The 15,090-nt window shown below is 52.1% G+C and overlaps 1 protein-coding gene across 1 annotated transcript; it reads left to right on the top strand.

Annotated features, from left to right (window-relative positions):
- Positions 1–8,117: 8,117 nt before the first annotated feature.
- On the top strand, positions 8,118–11,344 carry FBXL14 (F-box and leucine rich repeat protein 14). Its single transcript, XM_066184276.1, has one exon. It carries the CDS (start codon positions 8,266–8,268, stop codon positions 9,466–9,468), a length of 1,203 nt encoding a protein of 400 aa, XP_066040373.1. The 5' UTR covers positions 8,118–8,265; the 3' UTR covers positions 9,469–11,344.
- The last annotated feature ends 3,746 nt before the right edge of the window (positions 11,345–15,090 follow it).

Raw genomic sequence — 15,090 nt, 5'->3', positions numbered from 1 at the left:
GAACTGCAGTAAAAAAAATGTCCAGAAGAAACTTTGAGGGGCTGCACCAGGAAAAGCACGTGTGTGCCACCACATCTGCATATTCAATATGTCTTGCTGGGACAAGCTTGCGGGGAAAATAGGAAGCTGGAGATTTTCAGTGTGGGAATTAGATGGAAGAATGTGAACCATTCTAAACAAAACAGAGTGAAGTTGCCAGCTGACTTGCTAAGATGCCAGTGCTCTCTAGGATCCCTTGAAACAGAGCTGAGCCCTGGCCTGGCTGCTCAGGGAGTGGGTAGGGAGCCAGGAGATCTGGGCTGGATTCCTGGCCCTGCAACAAACCCAGCATGTGACGCTGGGGAAGTCATTCAGCTCTCAGTTTCCAAAAGCTGGTTCCATGCCCACATTTCTGGGCACCTGGCGTGAGGCAGCGTGAGCCCGAACGTCGCGGATTTCAAAGCAAGCTGACTGCAGGTGTCACTTCCCATCCATGAAGAACTCACACTCCGGGACTTGGTGTCATCGCCAGGGCTAAAAGCAGCCGGGCAGGGACAGCAAAGCCCAGGGACTGATGTCTTTCCTTCTTTAGCAGGGCTAAAACCTGCAAAGGAACCTGCAATGCTGCAAAGCTCCAGGTACTACATGATTAGACATCTTTTTTCCACAGGAGAGGTGCTGTGGACATGCAAAGGGCTGTTATGGAGTTACCTGTTGCTTCCCACGTCCTGTGGCAGCTATTGCCACTCTATAAATATTCTCACAGATTTCAACACATCTGAAGACTTTTGTTTACGTTTCCTGCTCCAGGGCATCAAGGAATAATCTTCTCACAAAAGGATTCAGTGTTCCAAAAGGAACCTGAAGAATACAGATCAGGACTGCAGGCAAAAAGCGTGGAGCAACAACACTGACAAGACTAGGAAAATACTAGATCTCAGGGGTGAAATAGTGGAAAGAAAGAGGCTTTTCCACATAATTTAGTCAGCATGGATGCTGGGGAAAAAAAACAACCCCAGAAGTAAAAGCTATATTTCTAGCTTATCGTTTTCTGTGTGCACACATTTTAAAAAAACAATCTGGAACCATCAGAACTAGAGAAAGTTGTATTGGCATTGCACGTGAGGGGGTCTGGTCACACAGATTAGTTTACATTATACTGTAGGCAAAGGTTTATTATGGGGTTTTTTTTAATGAAAAGCGTAGACACAATTTGAAAGAACAAGTGTAAAACACAGATCTTGTTCCACACATTTATATTTCCACCACCAGCACGGTGAACTTTATACTTTCTTCCTGCCCTGCTTGTGTCTGCCCTTAATTTTACCCCCGCATTTCCAGAGAGGATTTCCAAGATTTTTGTCGTGCACAGATAGATAACACATGTTGGTGAATTTTGCTGCCTTAATGGGGTTTTTAGTTTCCACATGAACCCAAGAACAGAAGCAAGAACAAAAGAAGTTCCTGAAAGGGACGTCTTCCCTTTGCAGCCATTTCTCTGTGCATCCATTACAGCTGCACCAGATAACTTTCAGAAAATCAGGGGAACTTAGTACAAACAGTTTCTGCCCTGTTACTTCTAGGAAAAAAATGTTACAGTAACCTTCCTTTGGCCAGAAGCGATCCAAATGCTCCATTAAGTATAACGTGTATTCTGTGTCTTTAGCCCGCCTTCCTTATAAAACTGTATTTTCTAACTCTCACCTTTGTGCCAAGCTCTAACTGTGAATCTCATTTTCACAGCATGTTTCCAGAACAGTATTGCCCTATTTTTCACTTTTCCTCCAAGAACTTACTTCAGAGCCGGCGCTCCTAAGGCAGGTGACATAACTCGGTCCAGTTCAAGGGAATTGCCAAGTTTAGAATGCCATTTACTACCTGAAAATGTGCTGGTGGCCACGGTCCAGAGAGGGAGGAGTCCACAGTTAAAAGTAATGCTGCAATAATCCGTGGGTACAAAAATCTTGTGTTTTAAGAGCCACGCAGCATCATCAGTACCCTCCCCAGGCTGAGCTTACCCTCTCGTGAGGTTACCTCTCACTGTGGCAGGAATATATGAATTACTTGTCCCTGGACCTCACTCTGGGGGCTTGACTGGAAAGCCAAGCCTTGATGTCTTTCCTTCCTTGCAGCTTCCGACAGAGAGCACAGGGAGAAGCTTCCCTGGCAGCCAAACACCCCTTACCCGCAAGGTGGGCAGCAGCGCTGCATCTGCCCTGACTGCATGGCAGCTCTTGGCAGAGAGGAGAGGAGGCTGCACCCGCCCTGCCCGAGCCTCAGCCAAGGCCAGAGCATCTCCCCCATCCCAGGCTGAATCCCAGGCTGACAATGGAGCTTCCCACACGGCATCCATCCGCCTCTGCTGGGTTTTGGACCGAACAGCTGTCACAAAGGAAGATTTCACAGACCTGCTGCTCTAACAGGTACCGCACAGCATGTCAGACACACGTGTTCCTGCTGTGACTGCAGGGGCTGTCCCTTTTAGATCAAGTTGTAGAGGTCTCAGAGTTCAATCCCCAGGAACGGCTTATGAAAGCAATTACCACCTGAAAGGTCTCTTTGTTTTTGTGCCACTGCTTTTAATAATAACGATTGCATCAGATCTTTCCTGCCATCTCGATCTCCTTTGGTACTGCTAAGGAAGAAATGATAAAGCCCAACGCTTAAAACAGCACCCAATCCAAACTGCAAGCTTTGAGTTTGGTTTGAGGTTTTACATGCTGCCCTGCCAAAGCACTTTCCCTTTGATGATTTTAACCATTGATTTAAGCGAGCTCCACAGCAGCCCTGAAGTGGCATGCATGGCCAAACCCGGGAATGGCCTGAGGGCAGGGGCCCAGGTCCCTGCTCTGAGCACCAGACACTCCTGTCCCACAGGAGCAGACAGACAGACAGACATGACGGGCACACGGCATTCGAGGGAGTTGTCTGGACAATCACAAATTGTTTTGCTTCTTCAAGCAATCCTTCCGTTTCTGCTTGGTTCAATCTGTTCGAGCAGCAACAACTGCCGGCCAATTTAACAGCAAAACCGGGAATATAATCCAGACCTCCCACACTTCACAGCCTCTGACCATTCCCCCCTCATATCAGCAGAGTTATGTTCTTGTCAGCTACTGACTGACAAGTGAAAACAAGACCTGAAGAAAACGCCCAAATCCCAAAGGCTTAAATCCATAGTTGCAGTCTGCACTGAGACATTAGCTCTCAGTTTTGTCCCAGCATCTAACCACACATCCACTGCATTTTGAACAAACCAGCTGATTGCAGGGAATACGTGGCAGATGAGAATTACTTTGTGCAGGACAAACCACATAATCCTAAAATACAGCCTCATGTAGCACCTATTAGAGACACGAATCCTGCAAAGTACAAAAACACACTTTTTTTTTTTAAAGGAAAGCTTCATAGTGACCTAGTCTTCACAACAAATTTGCTCAATAGGCAAAAGGATCCCAGCACTACAATTTCCAAATAACCCTCTAATCTGATCAGTTACATTTTCTTTATATTCTCTGATCAAAAAAATGAAAGACCACAACCAGCATGAATTCCAAAGAGAATCCATACACTGAACACTCCATGCTGATTTATAGATGTGTGTATACATGCACCCAGATTTGCACACATGCAGCACAGAATCAGTGAAGAGTTTGGTTTGGAAAGGACCTTGAAAGGCCACCTAGTCCAACCCCCTGCAATGACCAGGGACATCTTCAACTAGACCAGGTTGCTCAGAGTCCCGTCCAACCTGATCTTTAATGTTTCCAGGAATGCAGCAGCCACCACCTCTCTGGGCACTTCTCTGTTTCACCATGCTCAGGGTAAAAAACTTGTATCCAGTCTAAGCTGTCTCTCCTTTAGTCTAAAACCATTAATTATTTTCCTACTGCAACAGTCCCAAAAGGACCCTTTTGGTTTCATTCATACACACAAAAAAAAAAAATTTCCCCAAACTGAATTGGAAGAAGCTCCACAACTTTAAACCCAGTTTAAGACCATGGGTTGTATCAAACTTAGCTGATTTTTTGTGATCAGGCTTCAAATCTCATTGAGAAAGTCTGGAAGCCAACAACTTTAGCTCCGTGGAGTGTGGCTGCATCTAAGTTTAAATGGATCAAAAGAGAGAGAAGGGTTAGCTGGGCATGGGTTTTATTATGCAGGTGTTTTTGTGTCACTCCTGTCCTGCAGTTCCAATGGCCACTGCCCACAGGCAAAAAAAAAAAAAAAAAAAAAAAAAAAAAAAAAAAAAAAAAAAAAAAAAAAAGCCAAAGGCTAAAAAGATTCCTGTGGGTAAATTCCCAAGTTTTTCATCCCACAGCTGAAGCTATGGGAACGCAAAAAGCACACGGAGTAGGGTGGCAGAAGAAAAGGAAGGATAATGAAAGACTCTGTTATCTCTTAAATGATTCATTTGAGCCAAAAGTTACCCAGGAAACTGACAGGCAAAAGTAACAAACAAGGTCAGGCTGAGACGGGAGAGAGACCTGGAGGATGTTCTACCCAACCATGCAACAGAAGATGCAGGACAGATGACAGTGCAGCTTTATCAGCACGAGCTGCTCCCAATCACAGAAGCCACGAGTGAGTTATGTGGATCCTCCTGAACCCCCGCCAAGCAAAACGGTACGGCCTCCACCGAACACCGGTGTAACTGGAGGAAAAAAATGAAGCACTTACCTGGCAAGTGCTTTCTAAAAGAGAGCGTGGCTGTCGGGAGCTGGAATGCTAGAGATGGTTCCAGGAGGATGGAGCAGCCATCAGGGTGCATAAGAGACGGGCAGGGACTTTTAATAAAATGCAGTTAATCACACGGTGATTACCACCTCCTATTTATACCACGTGAGACCATGAAAGACGTGGCAAGTATTCCTTTACTCCTGGAAACACAAAGTCAACCTGGCCCTTCTCATGCCCTTTCTATTTCCAAACCTCTATTTCCAAACATCTGTCACTTAGACTGAGAAATAAAAAAAAAAATCTGCTAGAATAGGAATTTCTGTGCCCTCCTCTCCCCCAGATCAACACTACAGTAGGTTGGGATTATCAATCCAAATTCCAGACTGTTCCACTCACCACGTAAACCTTAACTGTTCACAAGGAAGGGCAGATGGTCCAAGTATATAACACGTAAGAAAGAGAACTTCAGAGTCTCCAGAAAATGCATCATTTATTTCCAACTTCTGCTGGCTACACATAAGAGGCATTACAGACACAATGTGCCAAGACATGAGGAAAAAAGAATTTCAGGTAAGCTTTTCTGCCTTGAAGAGCACACCTTTTCCTACTCCCCTTCAAATGTGGTTTGAAAGGCTTAGGGAGAGGAAACACCACGTTATTTCCATGGTCAGATTCCGTTCAGTTTGGGATAATACGGTGAAAGCCTCCATTAGCACTCTTCGGGAATGACTCGTAGGACTTGCTTGTAGCTTTGCCAGTTATGAGTAATGCAACAATCGCTAAGATACACCAACACTTCTGTGCCACATTTCCTTCACACATTGCCTGGACTCAGCCTTCCTGCGAGCGATCCCGCTGCCTCCAGACAAGGAATCCCTGCCGCGACAGGCCCGTGAGATGCCACACCTCTCACCTGCTCCTCAGCCCAAGGAAATGCTCCATGTCAGTTGTGATGCTCTACAACTGATGCGAGCACAGCCGACCTGCAGAGAAAAAAATCTATCGCCCCTAATCTTTTGCTAATTAGCGCGATGGTTGACCCACCTCCCGGCAGCACAAACAATGCTACAAAGGTAATTCACACTGGGCGACGCCCCAGCACAGTTCCCGTGTGTGGCTGCGGCTCCACGATCACCGAAACCACTGCTGGATCGCCCAGGAGCACAAATTTCATCGGGCTCAGGCCAAGGCATGTGATCAGGCTGCTGCTGAACGAGGCAGAGCTCGGGATGCGGGGCCAGCGCCGATCCTGCCCTGGCCCCGTGCCAGCCACAGGGGCGCAGACGATACCTGATCTGGCTGGAGCGGAGCACAGTGACACCTGAGCCGGCATAAAGTCCGCTGGTAAAAAGTTAACCTGTCAAAAAAAACCTCTTGAATTAACTCGAGCAGGCAGGGTGAATGAATACCAGGTCGGCGCTTGCACATCATGTGGCCGTCCCGTTTCGGAGGCAATAATGGGAGCCGCACTGCTGGCTTTTGTGCGCTGCCAAACCACAGCCTCGTGTCCAAGGGGATGTTTGTACGCAGGGGGAGCTCGGTGCAGGATCGGGGCCTCAGAGTCCTTCAACTCGCCTTGCCTCCGACTTAACGCAAAAAGGAAGGAGAAAAAGCGGAGTGAAACCTGAATGTTTAACCTCGAAGAGATTCTCAACAGAATCTGCTAATGTCCGTGAATTTACCTCTGCAGCAGGTAAATTTAAATGATGATTTAAATGGAGCCCGTTCCTTCAGGTTAGTGAAGGCATCAGTACAGCAAACACATCAGTAACTAGGCTGATTGGTGCAGTGTTTTAGCAATCCAGACAGTATTAAACACACACCCTGTCATGCCGAGCAAATGCAAACTTTATTTTTTCTTTACCAAGAATGGGCAGTCCGGCTCTTCTGAAACTGTTTTGAAAAGCCTTACCTGACCTCTGGTAGAACTTAAGCCATTTTTAACACTGCTGCTATACTGCCCAGTGTTGAAATGTACATGGTCAGCATTACACGAGGCTACAGACACGCAAGAAACATGTTTTTCAAACATTCTTTCTTGAAATTGCTAGAAGTCACTGGGAATTGGTTTATGTGAGTACTTCAACAGTTTTCAGAGCTAGTTCAAGGAGGCCAGTAGCTGAAAAGCCATTTTCAGAAGATTTTTGGTCTTTTCCAACCTCATTGAGTTTTGAGGGCTCTCTGTAGCCCTGCCACCCCTGCCCTGGTGGGGACCTGTCACCCATGGGTGACAACAGAGCGCCCACCACGGCCTCTCTGCACTGACAGGGTGGGAAGTGGGGTGAAAATTTAGATTAGTAATGTGTTAGGGAGAATACTGCCAGCAGGTCCAGGGAGGTGATCCTGCCCCTCCGCTCAGCCCTGGTGCTCTGCATTCAGTTTTGGGCTCCCCAGTGCAAGAGAGACATGGAGAGGGTCCAGTGCAGAGTGACAAAGACGATGAGGGCACTTGAGCATCACTGTTATGAGAAAAGGCTGAGAAAATTCGGCCTGTTCAGCCTCAAGAAGAGATGACTGAGAAAAGACCTCCTTCAATGTCTGTAAGTGTCTGAAGGATAAGTCAAGAGGATGGGGCCAAGCTCTTCCTGGTGACACCAAGCAACAGGACAAGAGGTGACAGGTACAAGCTGATGGACAGAAAGTTCCTCCTGAAAAGAAAGAATAACTTCTTTGCCGTGAGGGTGCCCACGCACTACACCAGACTGCCCAGAGAGATCGTGGCATCTCCAGAACCGTCTGGATGCCACCCTGTGCCTGGAGCCGGGGGCGGCCCAGGTGAGCGCTCAGGTCCGTCCCCGCGCTGGGGCCGGGCGGAGCCGCGGTGGCGCCCCCGGTGGCGGCGCGGGGCAGTGCAGCGCCGCGCTCGGCGGCGGGGGCGCCCCGCGCTGTTTCCAGGGCGACGGCCGGCCGTGTTCCGGACCGTACCATTGCGCAAGCGGCGCGGGTGGGAGCGGGCGGGGGAAGCAGGCCGGGCCCGGCGCCGCCTCCTCCCCGGCTGCCTCCTCCCCCCGCGCCTGGCCGCGCCTCCCCCCCCTCCCGCGGGCCGGAGCGGCGCCGGGCCCAGCAGCGCGCGGCGCGGAGCGGAGCGGGCGGGCCCGGAGCGGCGGAGTCGGTACCGGCGGCGGGCGGGCCGGGCCGGGCCGGGCCGCGCCACCCCCTGCCCTCGCTGCCTGACCGCCGGCGCGGGATGCGGGCGGCGCGGGGCCGCGGGCTGTGAGCGGCGGCAGCGCGGAGACAAAGGGAGGCGGCGGCGGCGGCGGGGCTCGGCGGCGGCGGCGGCGGCGCTGGGCACGGGGCGCGGGGGCCGCCGCCGGGGCGCGCCCGCCGGGATGCGGCGCGGGGCGGCGCGGCCGCGGCAGCAGCGCGGCGGCGGCAGCGGCGCGGCCCGCCCGGCGCGGCGGTAGAGGCGGCGGGGCCGGGCCGGCGGTCGCGCAGTCAGCGTCTCCCGCGCCGCCCGCGCCGGCGATGTGAGGGCGGCGGCGGCGGCAGGAGGAGCGCGGCGCGGAGCGGAAGGCGGGCGGGCCCCGGGCGGAAGCGGGCCGGGCCCGGCGGCGAGGGGCAGCAGCGCGGCGCCGGCGGGGGCGGCCGGGCGCGGGCGGGCGTGCGATGGAAACGCACATCTCGTGCCTGTTCCCCGAGCTGCTGGCCATGATCTTCGGGTACCTGGAGGTGCGCGACAAGGGCCGCGCGGCGCAGGTGTGCACGGCCTGGCGGGACGCCGCCTACCACCGCTCGGTGTGGCGGGGCGTGGAGGCCAAGCTGCACCTGCGCCGCGCCAACCCCTCGCTCTTCCCCAGCCTGGCGGCGCGGGGCATCCGGCGGGTGCAGATCCTGTCGCTGCGGCGCAGCCTGAGCTACGTGGTCCAGGGCATGGCGGACATCGAGAGCCTCAACCTCAGCGGCTGCTACAACCTCACCGACAACGGGCTGAGCCACGCCTTCGTGGCGGAGATCAGCTCCCTGCGCTCGCTCAACCTGAGCCTCTGCAAGCAGATCACGGACAGCAGCCTGGGCCGCATCGCCCAGTACCTCAAGGGCCTGGAGGTGCTGGAGCTCGGAGGCTGCAGCAACATCACCAACACCGGCCTCCTGCTCATCGCCTGGGGCCTGCAGCGCCTCAAGAGCCTCAACCTGCGCTCCTGCCGGCACCTCTCCGACGTGGGCATCGGGCACCTGGCGGGCATGACCCGCAGCGCGGCCGAGGGCTGCCTGGGCCTGGAGCAGCTCACGCTGCAGGACTGCCAGAAGCTCAGCGACCTCTCGCTCAAGCACCTGGCCCGCGGGCTGGGCCGCCTCCGCCAGCTCAACCTCAGCTTCTGCGGGGGCATCTCGGACGCGGGGCTGCTGCACCTGTCGCACATGAGCAGCCTGCGCAGCCTCAACCTGCGCTCCTGCGACAACATCAGCGACACGGGCATCATGCACCTGGCCATGGGCAGCCTGCGCCTCTCGGGCCTCGACGTCTCCTTCTGCGACAAGGTGGGCGACCAGAGCCTGGCCTACATCGCGCAGGGCCTGGACGGGCTGCGCTCGCTGTCGCTGTGCTCCTGCCACATTAGCGACGAGGGCATCAACCGCATGGTGCGGCAGATGCACGGGCTGCGCACCCTCAACATCGGCCAGTGCGTCCGCATCACCGACAAGGGCCTGGAGCTGATCGCCGAGCACCTCAGCCAGCTCACGGGCATCGACCTCTACGGCTGCACCCGCATCACCAAGCGCGGCCTGGAGCGCATCACCCAGCTGCCCTGCCTCAAGGTGCTCAACCTGGGACTTTGGGAGATGACTGAGAGCGAGAAGGTCAGGTGAGAGGAGGAGGAGGGTGCCCCGAGGCCTCCCGTCTCCTCTGGAGGGACTCGCTGACTGACTGACTGACTGACTGCTGCAGAGGAGGAGAGAAGGAGACAGGGGCACGCACGCAGACGTGCCACCCACGCACTCTGGCACCGCAGGGAGGAACGCAGGGAAAGAGGGTCTCTCCTCGACCCTTCTGTGCTGCCTACCTATCCTTGCTGTGGAGGAGGAGGAGGAGGAGGAGGACAGAGAGAAAGCACCTATCCAGTTTCCAGGTCACGCCTCAAGCTCCGTGCCGGGGAGACGGAGCTCTCCCTCCCCACAGCGTCCTTCCCTGCGGAAGAGGTAGAAGCCCGCACTCTTATGCACTGGGGCTAGAGACACCCCTCTTTATCCCCACTCCCACATTCCATCCCCTCAAGCACTAAGGATGGAGGAAGAAAGACCCTTGGTTCTGCCGTGTATTCAGAATAGATTATTTTTGGTTTATATAAAGGAGAGTGGGAATGGAGATGGGAACAAAAAATAGTAACAGCAGCAAAGGCTTCCTAGCTACACTCGTGTGTACCCAGCCAGCCCGCGCTGGGCACAGACACAGCTTTTGATAAAACAACCATTCCACCTCTGTGCTTGCCCCTCCCCTGTCAACACATCTGTGACAGAAATACTGCTCCCTAGGTACATTGATTTCCCACCCCCCCCCCCTTTTAAATCTCTCTTCAGTCTCCAGTTTCATGTTATTCTGTGCTGTGGGTGGATGCAACCTCCCACCATTCCAGTTCTCCACTGCACTGAGACTAGCGCTAGCTACAGCCTCCCCTTTTGTCAGTGTGTTTGTGTGTCATCCTGCACTATGGGTAATGGAAAAGTCCAGGCACTCCGTGCTCTCTCCTCCCCGTGTCTCCACCGGAGATGAACACACCGTTTCCTCCTTTCTCCTGTCTCTGTGGGGACTGCACACAGACCCCACTCTCTGAAGCCTTCCTGTGCACTGGGGGACACGCTGAGAGTGACTGAGACTTGTCTTCCCTTTCATCATTCTCTCTTTTTCTCCCCTCCTCCTCCTCCTTGGCAACAGGGATAGACATATCCAGCCACATATCCATTCCTCTCTGGGTTGGGGGTGAGCAGGTAGAAGGGAGTTCTAGCTCCCCTGTACCTGGGGGACGTGAGGAAGAATCTCCAGCTTAATTTCTGCTTCATTTGAGATACTGTGACCTGTTTTTATTTTGAAATGCATAAAAAAAATTACTGCTACAAAAACAGCCTCTTACTCTCCCATCTATCCCTTGCTTACATCCTGTAACTGATCCCAGTTTTCCTCACTCATTCTCCCCTTTACAGTATTCATTTTCTTACATGGTTTTATTTTTAAAGACATATGAAGTTGCTGTTCTTGTGGATTTTTAAGTACATTTTTTTTCTGCTGAATATATTCTATATATATAAATATATATATGATGTCTGGCTACCTCGTTTTAATTTGTTACTTTTTTTTTTTTTCCTCCCCTCCTCAAAAGCCCTGGAATTCTTACAGGAAAGAGATTTTGAGACTGAAACATTTTTGTGCCTAGACTGGAATCATGCCCCTTGGGTTTGTTCTTATTTTTGCCCCTCCTCTGTCCCCACCCCTATTTTTTTTTAATTTTTTTTTAATTATTATTTTTTTTTAAAATTTTTGTTTCTAGGCTTACCCTACTGTGTCCCACCTTCACATTCTGGTTGTGCCTCTCCCTCCCTCCCTCTTCACTGGGAAACTGGGGACCCAAACTGTGCTTCTGCATTTTTTTACTCTTCTAGCACAAATATTTAACGTGAGAATCCACGCTGAGGATTGGGCTACTGTTCACAGAAATGTGTAAAATGCAAGTTTGTTTAAAAAAAAAAAGAATTATATATATGGATATATGCAAATGCTTTCCCCTCCCCTCCTAAGCCACCTACAAAAGGTCACTATGCCAGGCTTCCTGTTTGTAGGTGGAGAGGAGCAGAGCTGGCCTTCAGGCCCCAGGGCTGCCATGTGAAGGGGAGGAGACTCAAGTTCATCTGTCTTATCTCTCTGTTCTGTCAATAAAATGGAGCTGGGTCTTTAGATTTTTTTTTTTTTTTAATTATTATTTTAAAGAGGAAGAGTAAGTTTGGATTTTGTTCTGATTTTTTTTTTGTTTTGTTTTGTTTTTAAATATCTTGGCTTTTTTTTTGCTTATCTGTTCAAAATCTCAAATCCTCCACAGTAACAGGCCAGACCACGGAGTTAACGCAAACCCAGAGACCCCCTATGGATTAATTGTACTGTTTGTGAATTTGTATAAAAAAAAAATAACAAAGATCCTCTTAAAACATTTTATATTCTTACAGTAAAAGGTTAAACATATTTATATAATAAAAGAGGAAATATGAAGTATGTTTTTGAAAAAAAAAAAAAAAAGCCGTATCTGTGTTGTCTGTGCTTATTGAAGACGTGTGTGTGTGTTGGGTTTGGTGAGAAGAGCCTTGTGGCTGAGGGTGGGATTTGGGGCTGGCTCTGCTGAGCGCTGGAGGAGGAAGGAAGGGAGCCCGGTGAGAACATCACCACGAGGAGCTGGTGAGGAAGGGCTTTAGCAGGAGCATCCCTGGGCACAAACAAACCCAGTCCTCCAGCTGCCCGTGGATGGGAAGCGTCAGCTGAGTCTGAGCTCGGACAAACCCAAAGTGCTGAAACTCGCATGCAGCTCGGTGATAGAGGACAGCACTTGTGAGCCGGGGAAAAGGCCTGTGCTTCTTAATTCTTTTAAGCTCCAGATAAATTACATGGTGGAGGATTTTTTAGTGATTTAAACTGTGGCCCTTCCCGGATGGAAGTCCCCATCAAATAAAAACATTTCGCACAGCAGTGACAACCACCAAAAACCCGTGCCCTTGCAGACCTGGGAAATACCGAAACGCCTCGGTTGATTTCTACTGCCCGGCCGAAGATTAAAGAGAAAGTAAAAAAAGTGGGACCGTGTTTAAAAAAAAAAAAAAAAAAAAAAGTTCGAATAATCTAAGGTGTCCTTTGTCCTCCCCCATAATCTTTCTCCTCCACGTTGTGACTTTTAACCCGCTGCGGTCCCTTTTTAGCCGGCCCGACGTGGGGCGTTTCATTGTTGCCGGCGCTGGGGCTTAAGCGGTGTTTATGGGGCCGGCACAAAGGCGGCTCCCCCCGGCCGGCGGCGGGGCTCGCCTGCCCGCTGCCCCCTTCCTGCCTCCAGCCAGGGGGAATGCGAAATGGTGGAAGAAGGCAGAGCCATTGTTCAGCAAAGTTAAAAGAGGAGCTGTCCTTGCTTGCTTGCTCAGTCATGCATACTCAATCTGGCCGGGCCCGGGTCCCTATGGAAAGGAGGAGGGCGATTCTTCCCCTCTTTTTAACATTCCTCTCCAGGCCTGGCTGTATTTAAGCTGCTTTCCTCCGCGCCGAGGAGGAGGAGGGAGGGGGATGGTCTGAAGTTCCTGTACATTTGCATTTTAAGCACTTCCAGCGCTGAGCAGGCCACTTTGTTCCCCGCTCCAGCAGCCGGGGCTGAGTGCTGCTCCATCCAGGTGGGATGTCCTCCCGGAGGAGATGCCCTCGATGTCCTCCCGGAGGAGATGCCCTCGGCGCCCTCACCTGCCTGCCCCGCTCAGCCTCTGCAGGTATTTCGGCTGAGGCTGGACCGGGCATACTCCTGTTGCCAGCTCTACCCACCTCACCTCTTCTATGCCAGCGCTGCATTTCAAGGGGGAAAGCAGTGCCTGACTCCAGCCCTCGTAAAAAGAAACACCATCTCCTGTGCCTCCTAAGGGCCTGGACTATCGCCGGGTCAGGACTTCGGGGCGTGTGTTTCCAAGACTTCCAAGCTTTCTGCTGGGAGTCCATTCACAAAAGCTGCATTGTTCACTCCAGGGAAAGCCACCACGATTGGATCTAATTGAGCCTGACACTATATCCATCTTCCTCTACTTGGAGGGAAACGTCGGGGTCTGTCTTTCCTGCGTCAAGAAAAGAGTTTACGGTGACTTCTTGATGGAAAAAGAGCTTGTACATATGAGTGTTATGAACAACAGGAATTCCAGATCAGGTTCCCGTAACAGCTGACAACGTAATTGCTCCTGGGGTCAAAGCAGCAGTCCCAGCCAAGGATGGGGAATGATAAACCTCTCATAAAGAAGGTTTGTTTCTGCTGGGCTTGGGTGAAAATGGCATCTCCTTATCAAGCCCCACGTTCACATGGATAACAGTGGGACATCTATGTTTCAATATAACGTGTGCGCTCCTAGGCTCCGTAATCAGAACTAGGACAGGATTTTTTTTTCCCCCTAAAAAATCCCCTGAACTTCTTCTCTCAACTTACGAAAAAAGAAAAAAACAAACCAAACCAAAAGCATTGCCCACATGGCCCAACATCCTCTTTCAAGGGGAACATAAGCCAAAGGAAGTTGCCAAAACCAAAGCCTCTCTGAAGCCCAGTTCTTAGACACCCTGGACTGTTCCTGTAGACAGAGCAAGTGCTCCTCATACCTTCCTCTCATGCTCCGCTGTGACAGCACTGTGACAGACACAGGCCAACAACCAGAGACCAATTACCACGTAACTTCTCAGCACAACCAACCACTCTTGAATTTTTGAACATGACTCAGTTGGCAACTGGGGTCGAAAACCACAAAAAACACTCCACGGCTTGGGAACGAGCTGCAAGTCCCCTGTCTGTGCCAGTGAGCCCACAGTGGCCCAGCAGGGGCTTTGGTGCCAGCCCTCACTGCTGTGCCCAGCAGAGGTGCTGGGGCAGCAGGACCCTTTTCCTGCACAAGGCAGGGTGCCACAGGGAGCTTGAGGGGCCACGCTCAAGAGCTGGTGGCAGAAAGCAGAGCAGGAATGATGTGGAGGAGGGATGAAGCCACTGAGCAGAACAGGAGGTGGCGAGGGACAGCAGGGCAGCAGCTGGGGACGGCAGCTCACGAGTCCTGCGTGCGCGTGGGGTCCCGGCTCTGCTGCAGCAGCTGCTCCCCTCACCACATCCACGGCTGCCTCCTCTCCCTGGGAGATGGGAGGAAAAGCAGGCTCCACCTGGGTCCTACTGCCCTTGGACTAGCACATGGGAGGTCCATGCGTGACAGATTTATACATTTTATACCTTCCCGCTGCACTCCGCGGGTTGGGCTGAATCAGTTTGTCATGGTGGCTCCGGGGTCCTTTGTTTGGTGGCAATAAATAACGGGGTCACGGGGCAGCTGTCAGCCAAACCACCTGGGGCCTGCGCTACGGCCAGGGGCGATCTCTGTGCTCGACAGCACAGAGCTTACCACCGAGCCTGCCCTCCGGGGGTCAGGGAAGGGTTAAAATGACACCTGGGTGGCCAAGACACTCACAGATTTTGGAAGCAAGGGTAGAAGTTAGCACGGGCTCAAGGGGAGACGTCCCTGGGTCTGGCAGCCTCGCTCTGTACACCCGTGGGATGCTCCAAGCAAAGTGAACCCCCCTTTTTTTTTTTTGTTTTCCCTCTCTCCCAGCTCTACCTTAAACGCCACTCTTTCAGCCAGCAGCTCTTTAACAGAGCCTCGTGAGGAGGAAGAAGATAAATGGATAAAGTGGGCTGGAGCCCTCAGGACACGGGCGAGGCCCCACGCCAGCGCTGCTGGCTG

The sequence above is a fragment of the Chamaea fasciata genome, unplaced genomic scaffold (genome assembly GCF_029207755.1).
Source record: "Chamaea fasciata isolate MVZ Bird 193981 ecotype frontalis unplaced genomic scaffold, bChaFas1.0.hap1 SCAF_5, whole genome shotgun sequence".
Taxonomy (NCBI): domain Eukaryota; kingdom Metazoa; phylum Chordata; class Aves; order Passeriformes; family Sylviidae; genus Chamaea; species Chamaea fasciata.
Note: the sequence above shows the minus strand (reverse complement) of the source record. Positions and strands in the feature narration are given on the sequence as shown.

Bases quoted from the DNA above. Each gene is read 5' to 3' on its own strand.
- FBXL14 (XM_066184276.1), top strand. From the start codon at position 8,266: ATGGAAACGCACATCTCGTGCCTGTTCCCCGAGCTGCTGGCCATGATC.